This window comes from Paramisgurnus dabryanus, chromosome 2, assembly GCF_030506205.2.
Source record: "Paramisgurnus dabryanus chromosome 2, PD_genome_1.1, whole genome shotgun sequence".
Classification (NCBI taxonomy): domain Eukaryota; kingdom Metazoa; phylum Chordata; class Actinopteri; order Cypriniformes; family Cobitidae; genus Paramisgurnus; species Paramisgurnus dabryanus.
In genome coordinates, this window is record NC_133338.1 from 47,754,397 (window position 1) to 47,769,401 (window position 15,005).

Below are 15,005 nucleotides of genomic sequence, written 5' to 3' on the forward strand. Positions count from 1 at the left end.
TTAATACACTAGCTATAAAGAACTTACACTGCAGAAAATTATATACATTTTAAGTGAATTTGTGCTTAAAACAAGCAAAAATATCTGCCAGTGGGGTGAGAAATGTTTTCTTGAAATAAGTGTTTAAGAAAAGAGTAAACTTATTTCAATATTTTTTTGCCTAAAAACTTTATTTTCTAAAAACTAAAGTCATTTTGTACTTAAAATAAGGCAAAAATACTAAGTAAGAAGGTAATTTTTAATACACTACACCTCAAAAAAATGACTCAAGAAAAATGTTACTTGGTCTTTTTGTCTTGTTTTCAGTAAAAATATCAAAAAATTCTTAAATTAAGATGCTTTTTCTTGAGGAGCAAAACCACCCCAAAAAATAAGTCTAGGTTTTAGACCAAACATATCAAATTTAAGTCATTTTGTGCATAAAACAAGCAAAAAAATCTGCCAATGGGGTAAGCAAAAAAATCTTGAAAATTTGTCTTAAACACTAAATTCAAGAAAAATTCAAGAAAAAATAGCTTGTTTTATGCACAAAATCATTTAAATTTGATAATTTTGGTCTAAAAACTAGACTTATTTTTGGGGTGGTTTTGCTCATCAAGAAAAAGCATCTTAATTTAATATTTTTTTGATATTTTTACTGAAAACAAGACAAAAATACTAAGTAAAATTTTTCTTGAAAGTCATTTTTTGCAGTGTAGCCATCAACACTGCAAAAAAGACTTTCAAGAAAAAAATTCTTAGTATTTTAATTAACTAACATTTACAAGAATTAAATCATGTTGAAAAACTAATTTTGTTCATGGTTTGTTAATGTTAGTTAATGCATACAAATGTTTACTAATTCCAACTTCTTATAAAGTTTTACTTAAAATGTGGTAAATTTGAATAAACTATTTATATAATACATCAGTTTGTATACATAAATGTCTTTAAAAACTGAATTATGTGAGCTATAATGTAAAATCTGAAATCAGTGATGGATCTGGCTTATTTTGGCACTTACTGTATACCACTATAGTACTCTTTTGTATGGGACAGGATAACAGTCGTCTGGTTATCGTTGGGTGGTGACATGCCATTATTACAGTGCAATGTGTTCCTTTACTTGCATGCATTTGCTTATTTCTGAGTATCTGACGACAACAGTATGTTTTCAATGAAAACAAATGCGTTAATTTCCTAAGTCCTCGCCCTCATTTAGAAATCCTGCTGTGGTTTTAGGGAGTGAACATTGCAAAATGCTTAGTGAATGGGATAGTCTACCAAAATAAGTTCATCATGTACTCATCCTTGTATCATTTAAACCCCATTTAACATTCTCATCTGAGGAACACTAGAAAACATCATTGCTATGTTTTTACATCAACCAATGAAAGTGACCGAGGTTCTTCTGTACAAGACAAAAAGAGACGTCACACTGCTCTGGGTTTAAACAGCATGAGGGTGAGCGTATAATGACAGAATTGTCATTTTTGGGTGAACTATGCCTTTAAAATCCACGATGAGGTAAAAACAGACCCTGAGACCTGGCGTGAGTTCTGGACTGGATCCTCCCTGTGTGGTTGGGTGTTTCTTTGGAACTGTCCTTTTAAAACTGCTGGACGCAGGAATTGCAGGCCATTGCTGTGGCTTTACAAAAATAAATCATCTGTGGTGCTGGATTTAGCCACTAATGAGGTATTGATCTGCGAGGAGCCTTAACTTTTCAGGTCTAATGCTTAGGAGGTAGACAGAGAACCTGTGAGTCGAGACCTGTCTAGAGTAAATGCAAACGTATTTATACTCGTACAGCAATAGCACAAGCAAAACAAAAAAAACTAAATCTGTCTGCATAAATACTCACTTTCATGCATTTCATTTCATTTAATGTATAAATAATATTTTTTTTTTGGTAGAAGTAATGCAATAATGTAACTTTTCCCAACATTGATACTTTATTTGGTGCAAACTATACTTTAACAAATGCTATGGGGTGATTCTCGCGAAATTAGACTTATGAGGTGTCATGAGACATTTTGATAAAAAAAAGTAAATGCAAAGTAAGAGTATCAAAATAAGAAGCATACAGTTACAAACATCTCTTCATGTACTATTTTGCACATGATTTCAACCAGTTTTGTTGTTTTTTCCACATTTAATGGGGAAAATATCATTACCGCAACGTGTCCATGACTGGATTTGGGTTCTTTGACATGGAAATATTTATAATAAAAAAATCTAAAAAATTAAAAGCTTCAGTGCATGTTATACTATAAACATTTACAGTAAAGAAACATGTGGTATTTGGTGATCATTGGTGTAGAGACAATAATAAGGAATATAAATTTGTCCAAGACCAATTTTCTCATCCTCCGCTACAATTTTCAATCATTGTTTAAGCCCCCAAGGAACTAACATAACAAAAAAAAAACACTCAAGATGGCTACCAGGTAAGCAGTTCTTATTTTTTCTCTCCAGATAAAAGTTGAAATTTTGTTTGTCATAGTACCACCTAGACAACTTTTTAGTTCTCATTACCGAAACCATGAGTTTGTAAATGCATATATTTTATGTAATATCATGTTGCGGTAATGATATATTTTTATAATGATAATCTAAAAAAATTATAATTATATAATTATATCTATAGGAAATACTGTATTTTTTAAACCTAACCCTAACTTAAAAATAATGGTTATAGTAATGCTGCGTTCCAGGCAACCTGTAACCCGTAACTCACGACTTCAAAACCACGACTCACGACTCTGAACTGGGAGTACATCGATCTAGTACGAGTTCACGGGTGGGAAGTCACGGGTTTGACTGCCGTTCCAGTGCACTTTCACCGGTAGAAGGTTGTAAAAACACGAGTTACAGGCTGCCTGGAACGCATAGGGTCGTGAGTCGTGGTTTTGAAGTCGTAACTCACGGGTTTAAAAACCTGCCTGGAACGCACCATAAGTTTAGACCTTAATCTTATATGTGCAAAAGAATGGCTTCAAGGGCTTTTAAAAAATTCTGACGCCGGACACCTTCTAAATCTGGATTTCGTGAGAATCACTATTTTTAACCCAGCGTTAGGTCAAAAAGGGACAAACCCAGCCGTTGGTTTAAATCAATCCAGAAAATGTTTATATTTGACTCAACACTGGGTTAAAACAACCCAGCATTTTGGGTTGGAATTACCTTGTACAATTACAACCCAGTGGGTCGTAACCCAAAATTTTTTAGAGTGTAGGTTCTTTGACATAAAGGAAGTAACACCATCGTCTACTAGTGTCAACACATGTATTTTTAACTTGTGACATGAATTTGATATGCATTTGAATGGCATTTAATGAACAACTAATATTTGTTACACAGCTACACACATGACGTTTATTTATTTATGCATTTGGAAGACACTTTTAGTGCAGATTGAAGAGCATAACAAGGTATACAGTATAGGTTTTAACAGTATGTGTGTTCCCTGGGTTCGAAACCAATGAGCTTTTGCGCTGCAAACGCAATGCTTTACCACTGAGCTACACAGGAACACCGTTACATAAGAGCATAAATGTATGTGATGTTTATAAAAGATACAAATAGATGTTACCCTATGTTCATAATCAAACCCTTACAAAGATTAACAATGGTTATACTACATAAAACAAATTGGGTTAATATAGTTAATGCAGTAAATCAAATGACAGCCAGTATGCAAAAAAATAGCTTACTACACTTTTACTATAGTAAAGTCATGGTTAATTTTGTAAACACAGTGGCTCAGTGATTAGCACCGTTACCTCACGGCAAGAAGCAAGAACCCCGGCTGGGTCAGGTGGCCATTCTGAGTTTGCATGTTTTCCCTTGTCAGCATGGGTACTTTCCTCCCAAAGTCCAAAAACATCCAGGTTAGCTTAATTGGAATGCCAAATTGTCCTTCCACTAACATGTTTATAACTGGTTTTCAGTCTGAATATAGCCATATATGGTTGAATGGCGTTCAGAATACATAATAAGGAAATTTTTGTAAAGGAGCAGATATATGTTTTTTGGCTTCTTTCAGCAAGGCAGTTGTATTGGTTTATTCATGTCTAATAACTTGGCCATCTACTTCATTCATGCCAAGTGTGTTTATCTTCTTAAACAGAGTTCGTATTAATTTTCTCTTTCATAAAATCTCTGAAAACGAAAATGCCACCAACAGTATTTCTCACAATCCATCGCTGATATTTGTCTCTCTTTTAAAGGTTTGGCATTAGCAGGGGTCTCGTACTGTTTTTAGCTGGGCTTTTTTTTAACCTATGTTTCCGTCCCAGTTGGTTCCCCACTGCAAGCCGACTTAATCTATGCAGTGTTATATTATTTGAACAATCGGACCTATTCATCTTTGGTCTGTATGGGGGATGTTATTACTCTGCAGGAGTCGGATCATTTCATGAGTTTCTTCTTTTGATGGAGGCAAAGCTCTTTGAAACCGGTACATGCCGATCCAGCAACAAGTAGTAGGCTTTTGTCGCAATTTTGTAAACAGAATGTGAATTAGAAGTTTATTGGCCTCTTTAAAGTCTCTCTTGTTCTCCGCTCTCTGTTCCAGGAACAGTTTTCCCAAGTTAGTACATGACTTGTGTTTTAATTCACAAAGTTCAGTCCTTTCTACGTGATGGACAACACACAGACAGTATGCATTGATGACACAATATTCATATATGCATACAATATAGACATGCACAGATGTTTGTTTATTTAAGGAAAATGTTAACCCTATATCCCAGTGAACACGCATACTCATAAATAAATGTATACAGTGAACGCACGATAAGTTGCTTTGTTCTCTTTAGCCCCTTTCACACACATATTAAGAAAAATGCACAGAAAATTTGTCTGGGGATTGTTTGATTTTGGTTCATTCACGCTGCCAATGATTTTCTGGAATCTTCGTGTGTGTTCACACACATCCTGTAAAAACACAAGACTTGTATTGTGTTTGCAACCGTGCACTTGGTGGATATTTTTTCCGCAGTTTGCTTATTAAACGTGATTTCTCTCTTGAGGAACCATGCACGTGAAATTTTGTTTATGATTAGACTCGGATAGTGAAGAGCTCCCTGATCTCTGCCTTATTCCAGTTTGCAGACATTTTTCATTGTGAATGTTGATTTGCATTTAAAGGGGACATAGAATGATTGAACGGGGTATTTATCCTTATTCTGTGATGTGACATGTATACAAAACATTTTTTGTTTGGGTCTGTAATGCCTTAGAAGCTTCCTAAAAACCTCTCTCAGATAGCTCTATTAGGGTGGGGGATTTTAAACAAGTGGTTTTGCACCTATTTGGCTCCCCCTACTGGCTTAACTTGCAATCTCATTACTGATTGGCTGACTTTGCTGCCACTCAAAAAATGTAGCCAATTATTTTAAAGTGGAGGGGCAGTTAGATGCCTGTGATGTCATAAGCATCAGTTTTTCAGATTGGGCCGTTTTCTGGCTGACATTTCTAAAAGAGGAATTTCTATGGGACTGAGATGTTTAGCATGTCTAGCACTTTTTGTATGTTTGTGAATGCGGGTAGACTACCATTATTCAACAAAGACAAGGTAAAAATGGTTTTTCATTCTCTGTCCCCTTTAAAACCCCCGTGCTGAACATTAAATTGTTGTTGTGATGACAAGCGTCCATGCGTCCTCATTACGACACATTGGGATGCACAGATACCACTTTTTCCATATCTGATCCGATTCCAATACCAGAATATTGTGCACTGCTAACACAATCAAAGCTTCAAAAACACAGGAAGAATGGGACCTTTAAGAAGACTTTTTGGTGCTTTTATAATACTTTGTCCTTCCAATAGCTTGTCAGTAACAACCACGGGTAACGCACAGTATCGAAATTGGATTGGTCCTGTTAATCCGATATCCTATCTAGGAAAAAAGCTTGGATCGGCCCCGATACCGATCGGTGCATCCTTACTATGACACAGCCCTTACAGCATTGCTTATGCCTTTTTTCCACACAGGATGCGTTCTGTAAGTGTTACGGCAATGTTACTAGGTCCCCTTTATGGGAGCAATCCCAGAATCAATTATGGGACATGTTTGCGTTCACACAGAAGGCAGTCTGGCAATTTTATGAGACTTTTCTGGGATCAACATGCTGTGCGAATGGGGTTTAGGTCCCCATTCTCGGAGAAATCTCAGGATCAATTCCAGGACATGTTTGAATCATTCACACACAATTTTCTTGGATCAACATTTTATGTGAAATGGGTTTTGTTTTTCGTTCTCACATTTTCTTATGCCTTCACAATGAGCATATGTACCCGCTCTGAACCCTTCCTCGCGTAGTCAACTTCACAGGGCACTATCGGCTGGTAAAAAGTTACCTTTACCTTATCATGCTATAGCAGAATCAAGATGTTTACAGTTGTGCAAAACATGGAGACCAGAGGAATAAATTTACCAGAGGCTTTTTTTCTCTGTCTGCCATCTTTGGCAGAAAACTCCTTTTCAGAGCCCGATTGAAGGACATTTAGACTGTTGGGTGTCATGTGCTCTCTGGTCTTCAGCAATTCGGGAAGATTTCTCAGTGTTATTGAGCTCAGGGTCGTTTACGTCATTGAAAGCATATCTTGGTCCACTTGTTAGCTGCTAATGCATCTTTGTGCATTATCATTCATCCACAGTTGTATTCTGTTTGAAGAAATGTAGGAATCTTGTTAGTCGCACAGTTTGTTTGCGACAGTATGCGACAGTCACGACCAATAATTCACAATAATTTTTGCACAATATACGCAGTATACTTATTTAATGTGTAAGGCTGCAGAATATTTAAGAAAATATTTAATCTCAGTAAGATGTTTACATGACATTATTTTCTGATTATTCAATAACTATTGTGCTTATTATTCGCTAGGGGTGTCACGAATCTCCAAATCCTCGATTCGATTACATTTTCAATTCTAAGGTCACTGTTCGATTCGATTCTCGATTTTTTTCCCTTTTTTTTGAAAGAACAGGTTGCTATGTCATTTTTAGACTAGACTTTTATGAAATATAATATCTGACCTTGAACCCGGAGATGCCCTGCCATGTTAGTCATGCTGCCAGTGGAAAAATATGGTACACGCACATACCTGATAAAACGAAACTTCCTGTCAGATGAACATTCATGTAAGTACTTTGCACCTTAAAAACGCGCTTTTATTACCGTCACATGAGATTGTGAGACTTTACCCCAATAAGTCATATGGCGCTTTTCTATTGCAAAATACCCCACGGTTTGGTTTAGTTTGGGTTCCAAGCGACCCGAGCTGATACCAAACGTGACGCGAAAACACTGTAGATCACTGATTGGTCTGAGAAAATCGTCACTACCAGCATCATCGCTATAGTGTAAAAGATTAGCATTACCTCAGTGCTAGCTTGTGCTGTCTTGAGCAAACCTGTTGTCACCTGGGTCATTCCAAACTCCCTTTTAGCGATGAAAAACATCCACAGGTTGAGAATCAGGGACACCATAACAGTTTTTCCAGACTTGCAGTTTGTGGCGGAACATTCGCGACAAGCACGTCAGCATTATATATGCTTAAATGCAACTTCAATGAGGCTCAGCGGAGCGCCGTCGACTGACGCCACGGGTCGGGTGTTTGAACAGAAACTGTCATGTGAGACAGAGGTAGTTATAAACGCGATGTGCAAACATCTATTTGTGGTGGCCAATTTAAATTTTGTGGCAGAGTGAGTGAGAAATAAATAAATGTATGGGAATGTACAAAGATGCTCTCAATTGTATGATGTCACAGCATAGGCAGCGCAAATATAACGACATGCCTATAATCCCTCCCACTGCGAAGTGATACTAAACTTGATAGAAAAGCTAACCACGTCAAAGTGAGGTGAGCTGACCCGACACAAACTTAACTAAACCGTGGGGTACTATGCAATGGAAAAGCGCCAATATACCGTTTACTGTTTTAATTTACTTACATTAAATGACAGACACGTTCTTATGGATGTATTTTGTTATTTGGTGCCATGATGAAAATATTATGACAGTGCCTGTAACAGTTTTATACGCTGCTGTCACATTATTTGAGCTTTTTCTGGATAAAGACAACAAGTCGTGTTGACAGAGTTTAGAGAAAACTTCCTAATATCAAGTTTAAAACGCCTTTTGCACTTCAAGTTAGTGCGGTATAGATGCGATTAAAGTAATGGCTGCATACTGCGATTAAAAAACAGCTTACGCCACCTGTTTTACGATTATACTTGCTGTGATTATGAGCTTAATCGCATTATTTTTATAGAAGTATTGTGTTTACATGAGGTTAAGTATAATCGCAATATTGCCAAAATCCCATTATAATCACTTTATGAGGGTGCATGTGAACATTGTCATTGCGAACCATTGCATTATGCATATTGTGACATGCACATTTGTAAAATTTCAATGATTTTGATTTATCTTGCATCCCTAATGCTTTGGGTCATGTGATTACTGCCATATCAGGTTAACAGGTGCAGTGATACTTCAATGATATCATAAATACTTTACAATTTAAAGATAATCGGTCAGATATGTCATTGTTTCTTTTTTTACAGTTAGGTATTGTGAAGGTTTTTTTTAGAAAGTCTTTTTTTTAGAGAGAATTGTCTGTTATCCTCTGAAAATACTTTTCCTAGTGCTTTTTCATTTTAGGGTGAAATACTAATTTTGGTTTGATTCAGACACGTTCTTAATGTGACTCATAGAAATAACAGGCTCTTAAAACTGAGTCTTTAGTTTTGTCTCTATCTACATGTCCCTTTTTGCTAAACTAATTTGTTTGGAGTTGAGTTTGTGCTATTTTGGGGGCTGATCTTGTTTTGGTCACTCTGGAACAGTCTCAGCGCTTCTAGCCACAGTCCGGGCTGGAGGGTATGGGTCATTATGTGTGCTGTGTGTATTTTGTGGTGGCAGTGTTTGTTTCATCTGCTGTCAGCACTTTGGCATCGGTGTGATTCGTTCTCGAGTCACTGATTTTCATGAGGTGATTTTCCAGACATGTGCAGTCAGATCTCTGCTGACTAAATAGGATTTTACTTTTCCAAGTTGTTAAAAGGAAGTGGTTTTGTTGATGAACATGTAGTGTTTAAATTTGCATTTGTATTTTTGTATGTGCCTATATATGTAAGGTGGTGATTTAGGAAGAATCCATCTATACTTACATGTAGTGAATGATATACCCTAAATTAAAGCTCTTTGTTTGTTAAAAAATGTGTTAGTTAAGGTGGTAGGGTTGTGCGTGTGGGAGGGGCCGGGGGCATGGCAATCAAAGGGGCGGGGTGTACGCGTCATGATGAAAATATATATTTTAAAACACTCAAATAAAACTCAATTTTGAAGAAACTATGACAGAAAATGAACACATACTAGATTATTGATGAATTAAATGTTTTATCAACTGGCTAGTTATCCTCCAGACAGTGACGGACCATGACCATGTCTGTGTTGCACGTGCCCTGTTCGCTATTCTCTGAGATGCACTTGACGGCCTTTTGTTCGGCGAAATTTTTTTTGGACGACCTAGTTAAGGTGGTAGGGTTTCCCAGCTTAGGTGGGCCGCCTGAACTGAAAAGTGCTGCGGGAAACCCTGTATATACAGTGAACACATTGTTATACTGAAGCTTAAAATCACAATGAGTCTCTTTGGATAAAACTATCTGCCAAATGCATAAATGTAGGCTAAGCGAATACTATATTTGTGAGAGAAAATCATTTAAAATTTGAGCTTATTTGTCTTACATTTTAAGGGTGGGGTTAGGTTAATATCTCCAAAATATCTGTAAAATCCTAAATGTTTCTACATGTACAAATTCATAAAATTAAATGCGTCTAATGTGACGTACAAGGAATTTTTTTTTAAAACATAACCCCAGGTTGTAAGACATTGGGCGGGGCAAGAGGACACTAATACATTAAAACGTTACTTTACGTCATAATAATGTGCTTGCACAAATAACCTATGAGGTCATTATTTTATACGATTTAATATGAGGAAAGGTTTCATTTTCTGGTGAATTAATCCTTTAATTATCAGTATTCGCTCGTCCTTATATTCTCTTCACAGATGTTTACAATAAGTTCTTGATGTCATAAATGGAGCTCTTATCCTCTTACCCCTACACATCTTCTTGTACAAGGAATTTCCCTCCATGGCCTTTTGGGAGATCCTCAGACTACAAATCCTGCATTGCTCACACTGTCAGCTCTGTCTCAGGTTCCATAGCTAGCTTCTAGAAGATCTCCAGATCTCCAAGCTGGCCTCTTGCCACAGAAGTGCTCCAACAAAGAGCCTCCAGCGAGTACGGACTCTCTTGAGACACTTGTGCATCCTCTTTTCATCGTTCCTCATAAAGTTAAAGGTGCAGAATGATGTAAGGAAAGGAAAGTTCTACTTTCATCAGCAATTAACCTGAGTGCATGTGGTTCCTTGGCCCAGCCGCGGGTTTGTTTGTTTGATGTGCCCTTCAAAGGTGTCGAAGAGAAGCCGTGCCAGGCACTTGCTATATAATTAGGTTGCGAATAGCAAGTTTAATGTGACAAAAGCCTGACTCATTCATCAGGCAGACCGCTGTATCTGAAGGAGGACACTTTAGCAAAGTCTTCAGAGATGTGTGGCTGTGGGAGTGTAGCTTCACTCGGAACTTAAGCATTTCTGTGCAATTTAATTGTTTTAGTACGTTTGTGTTAGGATGTTTTTTCGCTGTTTTTGTATTTGTTTCATGTTTGAATGACCAGGGTCAGTGACAAAAACGGTTTGGCAAGATGAGAAAAAAAAAAAAATCTTGAATTAAAAGCATGCATCAAGTTTATTTAAATGCACATAGTGTATTTATGTTAATTTTATGCATCGAAAAATTACATTTGCACCATTTTTATGAAAGTTAAAGGGACATTCCACTTTTTTGAAAATATGCTCATTTTCCAGCTCCCCAGTTAAACATTTGTTTCTTAGTGTTTTGAAATCCATTCAGCTAATCTCCGGGTCTGGCGCTAGCACTTTTATCATAGCGTAGCACAATCCATTTAATCTGATTAGACCATTAGCATTGCACTAAAAAATAAGAGTTTTGATATTTTTCCTATTTAAAACTTGACTCTTCTGTAGTTACACTGTAAGACCGGCAGAAAATTAAAAGTTGCGATTTTCTAGGCAGATATGGCTAGGAACTATACTCTCAAATGGCGTAATAATCAAGGACTTTGCTGATGTAACATGGCTGCAGTAGGCGTAGTGATATTACGCACTGCCCGAAAATAGTCCCCTTGGTTACTTTCAATGGCAGGGAACTATTTTCGGGCAGTGCGTAATATCACTACGCCTGCTGCAGCCATGTTACATCGGCAAAGTCCTTGATTATTATGCCAGAATGAGAGTATAGTCCTAGCCATATCTGCCTAGAAAATCGAACTTTTAATTTTCCGTCGGTCTTTGTACACAATGTAGGTAGAAGAGTTTTAAATAGGAAAAATATTGATGCTAAGGGTCTAATCAGATTCAAGGGATTGTGCTAAGCTATGCTAAAAGTGCTAGCGCCAGACACGGAGATCAGCTGAATGGATTCCAAAACGATAAGAATCAAATGTTTAACTCTAGGGGAACTGGAAAATGAGCATATTTTCAAAAAAAGTGGAGTGTCCCTTTAAGACTGAATGGAAAATTTCAAATGGTGTAAACCGGGTGTGCCTCATAAGCCTTGAAAAGTGAAGCCTCTGGCTCTTTGATAGCCCCCTGGTGGCTGGCTGCAGTACAAGTCATAAACCCCGCCCTCTCCATTCAAACGAATGGGACTCTGCTCTAAATAAAAAAATTATTTACACTTCCAATAAAAGTTTCTGAAAGATGGTTTTGGCTCTTTTAAGTAGTTTTTATCACGCTGGTATATGTTCAAGTCTTCATTATTGTGGTAAGTTTCATTTTAGCATGTAATTTAATGCAATAGAAACGGGGCGTGACGTTATGATTGGCGTGATTGAATTGGTCGCGTGGAAGTTTGATACCGCGGCTCCGCCTCTGGCTCCATGGACGATTCCTTCTGTGCATGCCTTGGCTCCAAACTGACGTTTTTACATAACATGGCAGCGACCGTTGTCGGACATTTTTGGCTTCAATTCATTACAATGGTGGGAGCCGACGTCGCGTCGTCCATCTTTTTTTACAGTATATGGTGTAAACGCCAATTGCACCAAAGAATGAGAAATATTTAATATTTTCTCTACCTTGATGGCATCTAAGCATAATCATAAAAAATATTAATAATTTTAAGATATCATTTTATTAGTTATTTCTTAATGTACATTTCAATGTGTTTTTGTAATATTTGTCCTGATATATGCTGAAAACAGCTCTGTTTTCTAAATAATCTTTGACAAATGATGTAAAAATGTTTGTAAAAAATCATATTACATTAAACTAGATGATTATATTTTATTCCACATTTTTTTATAAATATTTTTATATTTTTATTAAAAAAAATACTATTTACACCACATTGAAATTTTTGCAATTATCCCCCAAATATTCAGAAATGTAAGGCTTGGTCCTCAAAAAAGAGAATGTATATGCAAGTAATATACAATTTTATTTTGAAAGTTTAACCCTTTTACATTTAATTGAACCATATGGACACAAAATAATAAACGTCACGTCATTGACCCACCAACTACATTTGCCAAAGTGTGCAGTAGGCCCTATGAACCATATACACTTTTAAAAATGAAGGTGCTTAAAACAGGGTTCCTACGGGTCCTTGAAATGTGAATATGGGGGGAAAATTAAAGGCCCTGGGAAGTTTTTGAAAATATACATAGAAAAAAACCCATATTATTGTGGGCAATGTGTAGTGTAGGATAATATCATAAAAATTCTAGACTGTTTAAGCACATGTGCTAAACTGTTCGCTTTAAATGCTTTTATCTTCTGTATGCGAATGTTGATTCATACCAAAATGCTTTTTTGCATATTTGTGTTTGACACAAGAAAACGTCTCTGGTTACGTATGTAACTGTTGTTCCCTGAGAAGGGAATGAGACGCTGCGTCTCCCTTGCCATACTTCCTGTGTTCCTGTAACGCCGTCTTTGGCAATATTTCAGATAGCGATATACTTCCTGTCTTTGTCGTTAAACATCAGTGTCACTGCGGTGACGCAGCGCAAGTTCCCTCGAAAGCGAACTGTTACAATATATCTTAAAAAGTAACACATGAATGTAACCTTGCTCTCACTTGAAATGTGTCCCCACATTAAGTCCTTGAATTTGAGGGTATTGGACCTGGAAAGGTCCTTGAATTTGAAGTTAACTAAGGCGTGGGAACCCTGTTAAAAGGTTCTTCACAGCGATGCCATAAAAGAACCATTTTTAGTTCCTCAAAGAACCATCCAAACAAGATCCATTTTCTGATATTGTGACTCTTATTGTGCTTTCGAACAAACTTGTGTATTTGTTGAATTTGTGCTACAGACGTAGGTGATACCTCAATCCAATAAATGCCGCTTTGGTGTGAGGTGTGATATAACTTTTCTACGGTTCAACTTTATGCACGCTGAAATTATTTTTGCTTGTGTTGTGCCCAGTGTTTATACAGTACTCGATGTGGCAGGTGTTTAACTGCATCCTATGTATATTTGCATATGTGCACAGAGAAACCGGTGAATGCAGACCAGCAGGAACGGACCCTCCTGAAGGGCGTCTTCAGCGTAAGGAAAGGAAAGACGCAGCTTCATAAATGGGCGGAGCGACAGGTAATCTTGTGTGGCACATCCCTTATCGTGGCCTCCGTCAAGGACAGCCTGACCGGCAAGATGCACATCCTACCCCTGGTCGGGGGCAAGGTGGGGTTCACAGACACCCACTCACACACACCACAGGGAAAACAGATGTAACAACACAGCTGTGAATGTACGGGGATGGTTAGGAAGACACATGCTGCCCATAATGTGATAATCAGATGTCAGTTCTCAGAAAGGATATTCTGGGTTATTTACAACCTACTATGTAAGCTTCGATGGCGTGGTGTCAATTACTACAAACAATACTTTCTCCATTTCATTTGACAGTAATATACATTTACAATGGAAGCGTAGCATGCAAACGGCCCGGAGGGTGTAATGGTTGAAATGTGTTCAAGCACTTGTTCGAGCATGAATTTATCAGGTTATTGTAAAGAAAACTATCATAAAATTGTAAGTTAAAAGAAAATGAAGTCAAAGTCATACTGACATTACCCACAAAACGTAGCTGTGATAGCTCAATATGACTATAATCATCATTATTATAAACTCACTGTTGCAAATAGGGATAAGGTAAAGAGACAGTTTTGACTGCAGATTTTTATTGCACTTGCATCCAGATAATCCAGAGCATTTCTTCAGAATTGCAATCACAAAGGATATAGGGGCAGAATTACTAACAGCTTGTGCAATCCATCTCTTGGCGTTATAAAACTACTGGATTGATCAAAGAAATGCAGTGAAAAATGAGCGCATGGTTACTTTTACGACTCACCTTATTGCATATGGATTTGTAGGAGTTTCCTTTTCAGAAGCAAAATTTATGGGAGGGAAGTATTTAAGCGAATCACTCATTGCGATTATTTACTAAGGTTAACATTTAAAGGGCCAATATTATGCCTATTTTTACATATGTATTATAAGTCTCAGGTGTGACTAGAATGTGTCTGTGAAGTTTCAGCTGAAAATACCCCAAAGATCGTTTGTGACCCGTGCTGGCAAAATGAGCACCGTCTTATTTCGTTTTTTAAACATACCGGAATTAAAAAATAAAATGCAGGACTTGCTTGATGTTAAAATAGTTATTAAGAGAAATAGCAGTTGGGACCTGACTAATGTTAAAAGCGTTATTAAGAGCGACAAGACTCGAAAACAATCTTCCTCGCACTGACTGACAGATCTGAAGCATGCACACGGATACATATACACACATTATTACAGTTTTTAAAGGGGACTTTTCACAAGACTTTTTTCAAATGTAAAATACAT

At 37.1% G+C, this 15,005-nt stretch overlaps 1 protein-coding gene across 1 annotated transcript in view; it reads left to right on the forward strand.

Annotated features, from left to right (window-relative positions):
- Positions 1–15,005, forward strand: part of phlpp2 (PH domain and leucine rich repeat protein phosphatase 2) — a 69,191-nt gene that overhangs the window by 14,926 nt on the left and 39,260 nt on the right. Inside the window, exon 4 of the mRNA XM_065288883.1 lies at positions 13,648–13,838. Coding sequence (XP_065144955.1) covers positions 13,648–13,838 — 191 coding nt within the window. The remainder of the gene's footprint in view (positions 1–13,647; positions 13,839–15,005) is intronic.